A 16,290-nucleotide genomic window follows, 5' to 3' on the forward strand; every position below is an offset into this window, starting at 1 on the left:
CTACTATAGTGACGAATTTTCGCTTCTCACTCTCGATGTTCAAGATCAGTTCCTGGTCCTAATCATTTTGTGAGGTAGTGTATGTTTCATTTATAAATAAAATTAATATTTTTGAAAAATATATTTTTGAGCTTATCATTGGTCGGATTTGTTAATTCATATAAAATCGAAAAATACGCTAAGGGAATTTTCCTGTGCTGATTCATTAAAAAAAATGGCGCTTGTGCTGAGCATGCGCGGTAGATGGTTTTATGTGAAACACCTTTCGCGTTTCTTTTTGGTGTTTTGATTTGTATATATTGATTACGAAATAACAATGGAATGTAACGAAAATGCGAGACGAAAAAAGAAATTGTTGACAAATATTTGTATTGTTGCAGTCATATGACAAATAATTGTATTGTTGAAAATCATAATGTTCAACAAATGGCTACAATGAAATTGGTAATTAGAATATTGGCTTGTATCTTACACGTCTGGCAGAATCCGCGGATGACCTCACTTCCGCGACGAACTTTTCGTGACTGATCAGATTTACTCGGTTGTTGGTGTCTCCAAAGGTGTTTGTTTCGCTTAAAAAAATATAAGATGTGGCAAAAGTTATAGTGCACTTTTATTGTAAGTTGAAAGGAGGTCTTTTCTTCAATTTTAGGATTAGATAAATCTTATAATACTGAAAAATGTCTGAAATAATACCATCTTGGGAAACACAGCGATCCAACAAGAGTCAGAGCAAACTTTTAAAAAATTCAGCATATTTCTCAAGAACTGTTACACTTAGTCTGATTTTTTTTTTGGCTCGTACTGTATATATTGCAAAGACGAACCTATCCAACGAGAGGAGGGGAGGGGACTGTTTTGAAATACAATATATAATGCTTTGATTTTTTTTGGCTCGTACTGTATATATTGCAAAGACGAACCTATCCAGCGAGAAGAGGGGACATTTTTGAAATAGAGTATATAATGTACTGTGATTTTTTTTGGCTCATACTGTATATATTGCACAGACGAACCCATCAAGCGGGGACCTGTTTTGAAATACAATATATAACGCTTTGATTTTTTTTTTTGGCTCGTACTGTATATATTGCAAAGACGAACCTATCCAACGAGGGGACGGGAGGGGAGGGGAGGGGAGGGGCCTGTTTTGAAATACAATATATAATGGTTTGATTTTTTTTTTGTCTCGTACTGTATATATTGCAAAGACGAACCTATCCAGCTAGTGGAGGGGACATTTTGAAATAGAGTATGTAATACTGTGATTTGTTTTGGCTCATACTGTATATATTGGACAGACGAACCCATCCAGCGAGGGGAGGGGAGGGGACAGTTTTGAAATACAATCTATAATACTCTGATTTTTTTGGCTCGTACTGTATATATTGCAAAGACGAACTTATTCAACGAGGGGACGGGAGGGGAGGGGAGGGGCCTGTTTTGAAATACAATATATAATGCTTTGATTTTTTTTTTGCTCGTACTGTATATATTGCAAAGACGAAACTATCCAACGAGGGGAGGGGCGGGGAGGGGAGGGGAGGGGACTATTTTGAAATACAATATATAATGCTTTGATTTTTTTTTTGGCTCGTACTGTATATATTGCACAGACGAATCCATCCAGCGAGGGGAGGGGAGGGGACAGTTTTGAAATACAATATATGATGCTCTGATTTTTTTTGACTCGTACTGTATATATTGCAAAGACGAACCTATCCAGCAAGGGAAGGGGTCAGTTTTGACTACAGGCTGTTCACGTTTATCGACCCAAATCCGGAATGAAGGACAGGTAAGGTTCCCTCTGTAGTATTGGAAATATAAAATCCGATCTCGACTCTGTTTACTCTAAAAATGTGACAACTGCACTACAATGTCAAATTTTCTCTGAAAAAAATCCGTCACCTCATAACAAGGAAGTTCGTAACGGAACGCAATAAAACCCAAGGGTCTTTCTTCCGTGACAGTTACAATCTAAAAGATACACGGAAACTTTTCAACAGTTGTGAGTGGTGGTGGGTTACCATCGCGGAAAAATAACAAAAAAAAAAAAAATCTCTGTTTGGAGACTCGCACTAAACTGAAAGTGAAATTTTGATGGTGTCTAGAAAAGTAGGAAATACTTTGGGGAATAGAATTCTTAAAAATCTCTCTACTTAATGGTCGGTTGTCAACGGAGAAGAAGAAAAGAGTTCAGAACACTCAAAGACCGAGAAAACTTTTGGGAGCGCTCATGTGGAAAAATAAATAGACGATTTTATTCTTTGTAACGTAGAGGCGCCTTTCACAAATCAAAACTCGGCTAAGGAATTGCACAATTACTTAGCTTTTCCCGATAGGAGTACATCAGATATTTGAACAGGGTTAAGTTTTTAATACGACATCCATCAAAGACTTTTAACTTGGCTCGATCATCTGATCCTGTTTTATACTCTGATGTTGTTGGATTTTAGGGGCATCAGCAACTAATGCCATATTACTCCATATATATCTGTTTGATGGATGAAAAACCACGCTGCCCTCTGCTGAGACCGACTAACTCAGCCACGTTGTGGAAAAGGCCCATAAAATTTTCTCTCCTCATCGATGGGGCTCGAACTCAAGTCTTTTCCACCCGATGTGGGGATGACGGCGATTTTACCAACTGTGCTACCCACGAGGGGTTGGTGTATCTAATAAAGTGACCACTCATGGTATGTTCTAACATTTCGAAAGGGAATTGCCTTCACAATAAACTCCGGCTCTGATTGCTCTGATTTCCGAATGTCCAACGAAACTTGATACAAAGTCATTGAGATATAGGGGGTAGGGCTTTCCACCATTGAAACAACGTAAGGGGAATGGTAAGTTATTAGGATAAAGCCTTCAGTATAAGACTGGAGGAATGTTCGCCAACTATTTATGATCACAAGATTACCACACAAATACGGATATTATATCGAAGAAACAATGGAGTTAAGTGATTGCTTGTATTGAAAAACGAACTCTGATGGCAAAACAAATTGCCTACAAGATGGAATGCTGCTTTCCACGATAATTTAATGGCATTCGTGACTACAATTATGATCAGCTGATAGATTTCGAATGCCATGTTGTGGTCCTTTTAATGGAGATATACAAAAAGATTGCTATTGGAATCTAAATTTATTTATCCCCATACCAATGAAGTTTAAACCTTTTAGATGTCAATTTATTGATTGATTCTTGGTTCAGCTTATGTATTTGGAAGATGATCTATAACGCGGTTTCGGAGAAGTAATAAATTTTCTTTTTTATTTGCAGGGAGACGAGCGCGGCTTTTGGTGGCTTCTGCGTGGGGCACCAGTGCTGTGTTCTCAGTTCCTTCTGTATTCCTTTTCAACAGCGAGAAACTCATCAGTGGTCGTCCACAATGCTGGATTGATCTCCAACAGTGGGAGTGGAAACTTTACCTCACCCTAGTGGCAATATCGCTCTTTTTCGTACCAACTGTCATCATCTCTGCTTGCTACAGCATCATCGTGTACACCATCTGGAGCAAAAGCAAGATCATGAGTTATCCAAAATTGTCTAAATCTGCAGTGGCCAACTGTAAGTCGAGTTGCTAAATGTCTTCTTTTTCCTTTCCAGTTATTAAAGTAGAGTATAACTGATATATTAAAGCCCTTTGCCCCCCCCCCACCAACACCTACAATTTATTATTTCTTTAGTGGTACACGGATGGTAACTGCACTCACTGGTAAAAAAATTGGAAACCTTTTTTGCAATTAGCATCAGCAGATAATTAAACATACAGTAGGTAATGTAATTTGTCACGTGGTATGAGCACAATTTCTTTGGTTTCAGATAAATAGAGTCCGCTTACCTGGAGCTTCTTCCTGGATTCCGGTAATGGGGAAGGCAGGTGATCTTTTCGATTTGCACGAAGGTGTTGTTGTACTTTTAGCAGGAGCCACAACTGAGAAAACAAAGGAAATCCCTGATTTGCGTCGAAAGGGACCATCTCAAAAGTATACAATCAGTGGAAGATGAAAAAAAAAAATGGTAGGGCAAAAGTATTGCTTGAACCTCTTGAGTCATGCATCCAGACTGCTCATGTCCACCACTCAAGAACGAGAGGTGGCATCACGTTATGGGTATGTTCTGTTCGTACAGACTGTCCGATCATTCCGATTGAAGGCCTTGTTGCCTTCAACGAATATGTTTCTGTTGTATCGGACCAACAAGGAAAAGGACCCTGGAACGCTTCATTTCTACCCTGTTTGCCACAGATTCTTTAGACACGACAATCTAGCTATCCAATGCACACAAATTATGTATTTTGAGGAGCATTCTAAAGATTTCTGATGTCTACCCTGGCTGCCTAATTAATCAGATTTGAATCCAATTCAGAATGTCTGGGACACGTTGGAAAGGGTAGTTCGGGTTTGCAGCTCTCTATCTACCATAATATAGCAGCTGACAGATATCATGATGGTAGAATGTTCAAATGTGGAACTGGAACCTCTCAGACAACAAATCAAATTCTTGCCACGAGATGTACGGGCTCCAATTCGATCAAATTTGGCCCTACTAGATATTGAATAAAGGTTTCTGATTTTTTGGCCAGTGAGTGTAGTTGAATGAGATCTACAGTATCGTAATGGCTGGTTATAATTCTGTTGTAGAAGTTTGAGGTCTAACTGAATTCTTTCGGCCTCAAGTGGTTTATGATGATGGTGGACAGTCCATCATGGTCATGTTGGACAATGTTAAAGGAACATCCTGCTTAAATAAATTCTTCTACTGGCTCTTAGTTCCTCTTAGTACATACTGCAAGTGCTATAATGTATACTACATTCCCAAAAAATATTGGACCACCAACAGGGATTGATGCAACGATTTATTTGTTATGTAACTTTTTTTTTACATTTATTATGAGAACAGTATCGACTAGGTCATGGAGGTCAGTTGAACAGATGTCCAGTTGGTGCATCGTCTGTTTCTCATTCTATCCCACGAATGAGATCTTGTTTCTTTTTTTCAATCATTATCTCTGTCGCTTTGGCACCAGGCAATCATCCACTAATTGGGTCGTGGAAACGGGATCGTTTCTCCCCAAGCATTGCCATAAACAGTGAATTGAATTATCCAGACACCGTGTCAATAGATCATCAGTCTCACGGTACACAAAGGTCAGCTCACTGCTAAGTTCGTAATCGGTTCTTTCAATAGCCAAGTTTCTTCTTCTGATGGGTAATCACATTGCTTCTCCCTCAGGATGGAAGGAGGGGCTTATGTTGCGCAATGAAACTTGTTAGTGGGTAGGTTCAAACGTTTTGGAGTTACAAATTTATTTTTCAAGATGGGGAGACTTACAGCTGTCCAAGTACGTGAGAATTTTCTTCACATAAGTTTTGATATTTATTTATTTAGAGTAGATGATGACTGGTACACTTTTCTTCTTTACAGGCAGTACAGAGAAACCCAAATATCACGAAAATGATGTGGACAGAAAGCGAGCAAGTTCAAGAGGAATCATTCCCAAAGCCAAAATTAAGACTGTGAAAATGACGTTTGTCATTGTGTTTGGTAAGTTGCAAAATCGTAACTATTGTCCTAATCATTTCTGTTTGTCTCTCCGTCTTCAAGTACTAATTCCACTTCTGTAGAATCAATTTTTATGGAATTATATATTCGGGTCTTTTTAAGAGACTTATGAAGCCAGCCCGTATTTAATTATCGTTGCTCTTTTGCATGTTTTTTGTTATCAGTTTACTAAATACATAAATCATGGATTATTATTATTGTTTAATATATTAATCTGTAGAAATTAAGAATTAATTGATAATAAGAGTGACACACTACGTACATTAACTTTTTTCTTTCTTTTACATACAAAAAAACTAATTCTTTTTTCGTTCTATCACCATAAAAAAAGTACAGACACAACATATTGATTCCTTATAGTTCTTGTATTGAACATTCCATACTCCCTGGTGTGACAATGCGATTTGTAGCAAAAACGGTGGCGGGACACCTGACAGATGCTCTTTTTTAATTTTTGGAAAACGTAAAAAATATTAAAAATTTTAAAACAAACTGTGTGTTTTACCCCTTTTATTTTCGAAAAAAAATAAATAAAATGTAAAATAGAATCATCAGTCTCTTAGTCTCTTCCATTTTGCAATTTAAAGGGCTGTTAAGGGCGTGAAATTCAAGAGCTGCGCACGTGTACATATTTCTGTTTATTATATACATAAATGTATGTTTTTAAAAAAAACATATTATGTATATTCAATACTATTATTTCCATCTTTCAACTTTATTTCAAATTTCAAGTAAAATCCAAATGGTGGAGAAGCACCTGACAGGTGCCCATACTTTTTGCAGTAAAAGATCACTATATTTAGTAAGATAGCAAATATTTTAAAATTTTAGCCATTGTGTAACGCAGGAAGATTATTTTCGAGAGGAACCTGTGAGATGCCCCGCCACCCCTATCGGATTATTAATTTAATTTTATATCCCTTTGCAAATAAATGTTTTTAATGATGATGCCATCAAGAATAGCATCATTTACTGTCAAAAATGGCGTCAAGCGTGTTTATTTTATTTATTTATTTTGTTCCTCAGTATTTATCCTCTGCTGGAGTCCGTATTTCGTCTACGACCTGCTCCAGGTATACGAATACATCCCGGAGAACCAAACGACCATTGCTGTATCGACATTCATACAGAGCATGGCACCTTTGAACAGTGCCGCGAACCCCATCATCTATTGTCTCTTCTCCACCCACATCTGTCGAAATCTGAGGCAAGTAGATGTGAGGATGTCTAGTTATCTACCTTCGGTACAGGACAGTCGCTCCCAAACCACCCGTCGACATCCGTGGCCTCAGGACGAACGACACAAGGCTCGGTAAGTGTGAAAACACAATTTTTTGAGAAACAGATAAAATAGTTCCAACGTTTAACTCCACATTTGCTTCCAAAGTTGGCATTTGGCTTCCAGGTTCATCTAACTTGATTCCATTAAGTAAAATTGGTCTACTGCCCGTCTACCACTGGCCAAAAGTACACTGCCTTGCTAAAAGTAATGCATCATCCCATATGAATGGCGAAAAGTGCATTGGACCTTGAAATATAAAGCAGTTATAGTATAGCTATAAAGATTTGTACCACACTGGACACAAATGTCAATGTATGATATCGCACGGCAATTATCCCCAAATCATATTCGCAAGGTCCATGGTCCCCATCAGATAGAGGCCGTGGACCTTGCAAAAACTGTTAACATTGCATTACAGACTCTTGCTTTGGAGATGCGATTAGATACTGGTCATCCAATAAGCGTTTTCCCAACTCATAAAGAATGCATGTGTTTTCAAATCCATTATCATCAGGGCCAATGGTAGTCAAGCCTGTATTGATTTTCTAAATCCATCTTTATTTATGTTTATTTTCAGATATGACAGTATATAAAATAAACATAAATCCATATTTATGTTTATTTTAGTAACTTGCTTATAACCGTCCCAGAATTAAAATGCCTCCATCTCCATGACCACGTGTGCATTTCAGTTTGAATTTACATGGAATATACACTGTTTAGTCAAACCATTATGAAAACCTACCTAATAGTAGGCATGTCCTCCTCTTTAGAAACTTCCCATCGGAACTTTCCTTCACCAGATCATGTCTCTTACTCATATCGCCAAGTAATTCGCGTGGACCGCATGCCATAAACCTGCAGCCTCACATTTACAGGTTCTCACCTCGATACGCGTGCACCAGGAGGGGAAGCACTGCGGATTGCTAAAACACGGAGGTGTTCATAATATTTTGACTGGATAGTGTAAATCATCATGATACCATTCATGCTTATTTTCTGTTTATATATTTACAAATTCAGGTTAGGATTACAAACAGTTTTACAGAAAGTCTTTAAGGCATATTGTCTCTGGCAAAAATCATTTCTTCTGAAGATGCAATGACTTCTTCAGCATGTCCATAAAGCTGGAAGTCTGCAGGAAGTTTGCGACAATTTTTTGATAAATTGGTGACCACTTTACTTCTCTGTTGTCATTACAATGTCCAAGGTCATTGCCAAGTACTAAACAACAGAAGCATAGAGTGGTATCGGAAAGAAGCATCTTTGGATGTATTGTGCCATTACTTTAGGGTCTCTTAGCTCCTGCCTAATCGCCCACAAAGTACGGTTCAAAAGTCAAGCTCACCTAAGGGCCGGGTAACTTTCTACACTCAATCAGGCAGATAAGCACACTCGGAGACTCAACTTACCAATATTTTTGTGAGTTTTCTAACCTAAGTCGACATAATTGCACACAGAACTGCTGTAGAAACAATTTGCGTCGAATTTTCGAAGCAAAAATGGCCACATTATTTCTTCAATCGAATCATTTGAAGAGACGTACCTGAAGCAGAGATAAGTGGCTGCAGACGAAGAGACTTCTTCACTGACACATTTACTTTTAACAGCCTCTTTTCTCCGCTCTCCTGTCGTGTTTATTGCCCACTCCCAGAGCCATCCGCTCTCTTCGCAAGCGATGTCTGTACTTTGAATGTTCTAACACACGCACACCGATTTGTGCCACATCTTTTTAATGGCCACTTCAATTTACGAATCGCAGAAGAAAACGATGCCCGTCTGTGCCTTCTCGTACAGCCATTTAAAGACCACACGGAAGAGGGTTAATTGAGTGCAGCCACCACCTCGACTTTCTTAATGGGGTACTTTGAAGCCCTAGCCACATCGCAGTATCACTTAAAGACAAGCTACACAATATCGATTGCCAAAATAATAGCCGGAACTCCTAGTGAGGTAACTAGCACGTTTACCATTGGCTCCTACGTGATCGGTGGATTAGGTTAGATTTATCTTTTTAAGGGTAATTGGTTATAGTTCCTTACGAAGTGAAACCATGAAGTAATGGGACAACTACAGTATATTTAATGGTGTACATCGATGAACATTATCTCCTTCAAAGTAGAGTTAACCAACGATGGTGCAGCTTCCGAAACCACATCAGGAAATTTTCTTTTTGAACTGTAATCCAACCTAACCCAATTAATTTAATTCTTGCACAAACATTGCTAATACGAAATAAAACATGTCAGAACATATCTGAGCAGATGACAGCCTATAACCCTTTACGTGAAATCAGGTTAATTCCTGGTTGGTCACATCTATAAGATCGATTTAGTTTTGTAGAAATAGATCTGGGAGGAAAATAATTAGTAGCACTTTCTACTTCAATTACCACAGATTTCTTCAGTTGAATTCTAATAGAAGTTTATTTATATTTTTTCTAGGAGATTTTCTTTGTGTAACTGGATGGCCAGCAAACTATGTTACTGTTTTCCATCTGTACAACACCGTCTCAGTGAAAGTACTATTACCAGAGCTTCAGAATATACAACCATGACTGAAACCATAACCAGATCGTCAGGGAGAAGTTCCAGCTCCCAGCAAGTATCCATGAGGTCAAGACCATCTAATTCAGTGCTCAAGAAGCCATTAATGGAACGAGAAGATACGGTATGCAGCGAGATTGTGCATTATCCTGTAAATTCCCGCGTCTGAGAAACCGGGAACCTATCCCGGTCTGTATAAATAAACTATTTAATTCACCCCGATAGTATAATCTCTGTCCCTCCTTGATATTAACTAAACTAACATACAACAACAATATCCAGGTGAAATCTAAACTCTCCTCATAAATAAATAAGGCTTCCTACCATTAATATCCGGACATCCCTCCTTTAATAGTTATCCATGTCCTACCCAAGAACCACTAGCCAGACACAAAGCCTTTACAAAAGAAGTGGTGGAGAATGTTCCACGGAGACCACAGTTTCAGACACGCTACCTGCATAAAGGTTATTTCTAGATATGCAGGTGTTCGGATATTAATGGTTGGGCAGTATATATGATGTTAGTGACTGAAACCTAACACATAATAACAATAACTGATGGATATTTGGAGATGATCAACAAGGTCGCTTTGGATCCAAAAAAAAAAAATCGAAATTTGACCACTCCTTAGTGGTCAAATTTCGAACTAACCTTTTTATTCTTATTCAAAAATATCCCACGATTTATTAATTATTAACGTTAGAAATTTTTATTAATCAATCGTTAATTAATTAATTAACAATTGTGGACGTTAATTGAATTGGTAATTATTTTAATAGTTCATTAGGTGCTTTCAACTTTGGTGTTTTTAAGAGCATTTCCTTACGAATCGACGATCAACATTCGACTACTAACTTCCAAAAACATCCATCTATTGTGATGATCTATCAACTTGCCTAAATGTGACCTCCCCTACCTTGTCAATAGCTTTCATTTATCACCGTGATAGATGACATCTAAGGTCATATTTTACTGGCAATGACTGTTAAAAAGAAAGAGAGCCACGTAATAAGAAAATATTGTAATTCTTGGGAACATCGAAGAAATTTTCAGTTTTTTAATTTTCTTCTTTGGATCTAACTCATCAAAACTTAGTAGGAATGTTTTTTCAATACTTTACCAAAGTTACAGAAAAAGAAAAGAACACGATTCTCAAAGAATACTAATGGAGGCAATATTGGAAATGCTCAAGTGTTATCTGTCATATCTGAAAAGAAATGTGTAATGACTGAACGCTCTTGGAACCATGAGAGGGCGCTGTGTTTCTTGTTAGCAACGCTGTATATGGGCTATATCGACTGCTGTGTGATAATTTTGGGAGTCGCCGTCTGTTTTGATTGTCGATGTTGGATATATGACAGCCAAAATGGCCCCATTTACATAAAAGAGAGTAGAGTAGAGTAGTTGGTGGTGGGAGTAATATTTAATAATAAAATCATTTCTCTTGACTGTCAACCAATATTAGTTCCTGAAGCATATAGTTTTACTTAAAATTTCAGCGAGGAATCAATAACAAATCTAATAATCGTAGAGCGTTCAAACGTATTTTGACTTCCACTAAGGAATTAATAAATCTTCTTAGGATATAGTCTCACAATCGTGAAAAAATACTGTGGTTTCCCAGATGGACCTTTCTTTTATTATGCAGGAATTTGGACAGTGACCAAGATGGGTAAGTACGATGAATGTCGATGCTGCTTTGGCTGGAAAAGAAATATGCAATCCTCACTCAAATCGACTTGTTCAGACAAGGTGGTAATTGTACAGTCAGATATGAAGTTTTCTGAGCAGTGAGGACGCTCTATTTGCAGTACAAAATACTCCAGAACACATTTGATACCAATTGTTCGTTTTAATGAAAATAAAATCGCAATTTTCGTATTTATTTTATTACATTATTTTAAAATTTATCTTTAAATTTTAAAAATTAGAAAATAACATAATTAAAATCAGAAGATTAAATCGCTTTTTTTGATTAAAATCAAGTTTTTGAGTAGTTAAACAAAGAATTTAACCACTTTGTCAATACTAAAGAAGAAATTTTAAATAATTACATTTATTTATCATGTCCAAAACGATTAATGAATGAGAGCTCGTTATGCCACGAGAGGACGCTGTCTATCTGTTCAGAAATGCAACAGATCAATGTTCTTGCAGTTAATTTCCATGGCAACAGGCAGTTACGTATAATTATTTCTAAATATTAAAATATTGATGTATTAAAATATAAAAAATTAATATTAAAATATTAAAAAAATAATAACTCAATTCGTGTACTTTAATACAGTTTATTTATGTTAAAAGCAGATATAAAGTTCTTTAAATTAATTATGAACCAAAAATGATTTTAAATCATTAAGTAAACGATATCACGTTAATTTGGTAATTTTATTTTAATTACTGCTTTAATTATTAATATTAAAATAGGAAATTTAAACACAGTTTGATCTATAGTAGCTATTCGAAAATTATGTTTTCTTCTTTGTAGTTTTATCGGAAATCTAGATGCCTGATAGAAATAGTAATTTGAACTGTAACAAAAAGAACTGAGCATAACATGAGGAGGAAAAAGGCAATTCCAATTTAAAAAGAAAAAAAAACTACAACTTCTCTAAAAAAAAACATTCTCACCCAACTTTTAAACTTTTTCTCAAGTGATCTGGGAGCCAGATTATAAGCTAGCTTCGAAGGTAATGTGATGCGTTCCTAATGTGCTTGAATTCGAGCATGTGTGCCAAACTGTACATCTTTCTGTCACTTCCTTTACGACTATTCCCCTCACTGCTTCCCCCTCAACTCGTCAGTGAACGGTAATTGTTTCTAATCTATGGCTTTGGAATAGGTGTCTCACGAGACGAAGCCTCTAGAGTTTCCACTGCTAGCACTAGCAGTGTAAAAAAAAAAAGCCTCTCCAAGAAGTAGTTTTTTGGAGTGATCTGGAGTATTTCCAAGTCGCATCGGGTGTACTTTGGACGAAAGATGCCTTCTTTCCTTGTCCATTAACGTTTAAGAAGTGTCATCCGCTTAGACGGTAACAAATGTCTTAAGATTGAAGGGATTATTTAATCTTGGTATACCCTAGTGGCTCTGACAGATGAACTCCGTATCAAAGTCTTCGCTCATAAATGAAGGGTGCTCTGTCCATTCCCCCACCCCTCGACTGGTTACATTCCTAAAAATGAAATCGCGAATAATTTTGACATTTTGAGTTTATTTTAGCAACTACCAGCTCTGGTTAATAACGTTTAAAAACGCACACAGCGCTGTTGTAACCGACTTAAAAGGTTTTTTAGTCTTTTTAGTCTCGAATCTTCGTGTAGGTGGCGCTAATGCTGTCAAAACTTTGTTGTGTGAAATGAGTTGTGGGTAAATACGCAGACGCTGAGTGGCAGCGACTGCTCTTTTCGACATTGACAGCTTTGGCCAATTTTCTTCCGCACTCTGATCTGGCGTTTCAAGAAACGCATGACGTCCTGACGCGTCCAATCACTTATCTTTAACCAAGATACTTGACAAGATTTTCAGCGTCATCACTCGACTGGCGTTTCTGCTTGATCTCATTTCGTCTTTAACAGGGCGATCGTCAGTTTGTCTGTTACCAAACGACAACTCGTGACATTTTAAAACTCTGTTACGTTACCTTAATCATGCTTTTAAATTGTTGTGTCGTCTGCTTATTGTTTAATATTGGTATTGCTTTTACTAGCATTACTAAACCGTGGCTATGGACCTCTTAGGTCTACACAACGAGCGATTTATCAGCTTCTGTAGGAAGTTTGTTACATCGTGAATTCTGTTTCCACTCGCCTTTGGCTAAAAATGGTCTTTTACTGCGCATAGTCATTAAGAGCTCCACAAGGGGCCCTACCACAGTTAATGATATTTTTCATAAAAAAAGGAGAAAATAATGTATTTTGAAATTTTTAAACATTTCTCAATAAAGATAAAATGCAAAGTTGTGAAGTGCACAAACTGTTAGAGAAAATTTGTATGCTAGCTAGCTTCAAATCTGTTGTTCAAAATGTAAGGTCGAACTTCTCATTTAAGGCACTAAAAACACAAAATAAGTTAAAGTATATACCCAAAATACGCTAATGATATTCAACATCGTCCCTAGATTGAAATACTAATCCTAAACAGCCCACATTCCTTTTGACTGCGCAACGTATGTGTTCACGGCCAAAAATTCCAAGATAACTCATGAGGAAAACCCTACACCCTCACCTAAGCTCGGCTAACTACAACCCCGATTAAAGAAGCCTAATTAATTCCTCCAGATGTAGACTGAACTCAAACCCAGATCTCTGCAAATGAATAGCAGGATTGGAGATGTTGTTGGTTTTAGGAGCATCAGCAACTAATGGCCATATTGTTCAGTGTATACTGTTTGTAAATTGCGTCTGTTCTGACCCCGGTTTTTCTGTTTCCTGGATGAAAAATCCGAGTTTCCAGGAATAAAAACCACGCTACCCTCTCCAGAGACACTTACTCAGCCACGTTACGAAAAAAGAAAACCTTAAATGTTCCTCCCATCATCAACGGAACTCGAACTCGGGTCTTTTTCATCCGGTGTGGGGATGACAAGAAGAAATTTAAAAAAAAACTCGAATTTGAAATATATTCATAAATTTATGAACGCGTTTTAAAATGAATTTTTAAATTTTGTCGGGACCAACTGGCTTTATTAGAAACATGTGTTCCTAAGAAGGCCATTCTTCGGTTTTCTCGAAATAAACAGAATTTTATGTATAATACGTTGAGTGGTCTTTTTATTAGGTACACCTACCTAACATCAAGTAAGTTTCCGTTTATCCCTCAAAAACTTGGATTCGCTGTGGCATGGTCTAAACAAAATGTCGAAACTTGCCACAACAATGCTTGTCCATGTTGAATCAATTACTTCCAACAATTGTTGCTACCTGGATACGGATCTCTGCTGCGAAGAGCCCATTCCACCTCATCCCAGAAGTGCTCAAGAAAGCTGAATTCTTTATCATATTCCTGGAACCAATTTTGTATAATTCTGGCCTTGTGCCATGGTACATTATCCTGCGAAGAACTCACTCATAGATGGATACATTGCAGCCATGAAGGGATGCAACTGGTCGTAAACAATTTTTAGAATACTCCCCACCCCTACATTGTTGACATCTAGCAGAAGGAGTCCAAAGACTCTTCTTGTATTAACCATATTGTGGTTCTGCCATCAGCGTGAAACTACAGAAATGGTGAATAACATATTATCCCTATTTTGCAGTAAAATGTATTTCCTTCTAAATTAGATAAGATCGTTATGTGAACAGCTCCAGGTGATGTTTTCAAACTTAATTCCTGCTACAATAGAAGGATATACACTCAGTGATCACTGATTTGTGACCACCTACCAAATACCGTGTTGGGCGGTTGCATGTCCATACGCCTCATTTCCCATTCTTAAGTCCCGCTTTGGTGGAAGCGAACGCGTCTCCATCACACTGGGAGATGGCATAATAATAATAGTAATAAACAATGAAAAAGCCATCGCGGAAGTCGCTTCAGCGGACATACTTCCCCCAAAGTAGAATGACGGCTAAGGCAAATAATGGCGCCATCTGGTGTCGCTCACAAGAACTAACACTAGCGAGGAAATGCCAGTTGATCAAAGAAAGTGTACCGTATTATGAATGCAAACCCCAGGCTGCACTAGAAACCCCAACCCACAAGCTCTGCTGGGACCGTACCATAATAACTGACAAGACACACAACAGACCAGACATAATCCTTCTTGACAAGAACGAAAAGGCTACCTATCTGATTGACATAGCGGTGCCCGCCCAACACTTGCAACCTCCAGAAAAGATCAGGAAGATATATAGTGTTACAACTGCTTTGGGATACAAGTTTAGGGTTATAATTTTGTACTGAAATTGAAATTTTATTGAAATTAAACCGGAGTCATGATTCAGAGCAAACCAAAAGGCTCAAGCTAAATGGAGTGCTATGGCTCAGGGCAGAACTGAGGGAAACAGTTGCACTCTGAATCACAGCCTTTTAAAATGCACTGCTTGCTTGATGTTTGTGGAGCAATCAGATACCGAACATGATATTGCCAAGGGAGATGTCTTTGTGGGCGCACGATGTAAGGAATGTGAGGAAATGAGGCGACAACCAAGCATTGTTATGGGCCTATATGAGAGCTTGAAGGACAGGGTGGATGCACTCGAAGGATCTAAAGTGAGGAGCCCATCAAGCTCTCAGGTGCCCACATCAACGCCAGAGCTTGCACTTGGTCATCACACAACACAGCGGCAACCCCCAAGGCAGAATGCGCTGATCCCACAGGAACTAGCAGTTGTTGGTGACTCTATTGTCAGGGAAACGAGAAACATGCTTTGTAAAAAGGATAGGTGGAACAGGACCAGGGTATGTCTGCCAGGGGCAAAGGTTGATGACGTTGTAGAGCGGATATCATCTTTTAAAGGCACAAAAGGTGATATACTTGTACACGTTGGCACTAATGATATTAAGAGTAGGAGACCGGCGGAATTACTTAACAAATACAGGTCATTGATGAAAAAAAGAAGTGAATTAGGGTTGAATTTGAAAGTGTCTGCAATTCTGCCCAGACACGATACGAGGGAGTATATGATGAGAGCCTTGTCGATCAATGCGGCTCTGGATAGATTGTGCAAGGCTCAATGCGTAGAATTTTTTTCAGCCTGTTCTCTACTTGTTAACAGGAGAGATTGCTTCTACAGGGATGGGATACACTTAAATAGAAAGGGTGCAAGAATGTTTGCTGATGCTATCGAGGCAGTGTTAGGTGGGTCGGAAAACTGCTAGATTGGGGGGATACAAGGACTAATAGATGAACAGTAGCCACTGGCAGAGGCGAAAGAGATTCTTGCACT

General features: G+C 38.0%; 1 protein-coding gene across 1 annotated transcript in view; it reads left to right on the top strand.

Moving 5' to 3' along the window:
* LOC150082270 (cardioacceleratory peptide receptor-like) overlaps positions 1-9,613 on the top strand; it is a 71,240-nt gene extending 61,627 nt beyond the window's left edge. The window contains exons 5-8 of the mRNA XM_090380087.1: positions 3,286-3,573; positions 5,434-5,553; positions 6,598-6,883; positions 9,298-9,613. Coding sequence (XP_090236213.1) covers positions 3,286-3,573; positions 5,434-5,553; positions 6,598-6,883; positions 9,298-9,568 — 965 coding nt within the window. The 3' untranslated portion in view covers positions 9,569-9,613. The remainder of the gene's footprint in view (positions 1-3,285; positions 3,574-5,433; positions 5,554-6,597; positions 6,884-9,297) is intronic.
* Positions 9,614-16,290: the final 6,677 nt, after the last annotated feature.

Source organism: Mastigoproctus giganteus, chromosome 8, assembly GCF_048544385.1.
Source record: "Mastigoproctus giganteus isolate SK-2022 chromosome 8, ASM4854438v1, whole genome shotgun sequence".
NCBI lineage: Eukaryota > Metazoa > Arthropoda > Arachnida > Uropygi > Thelyphonidae > Mastigoproctus > Mastigoproctus giganteus.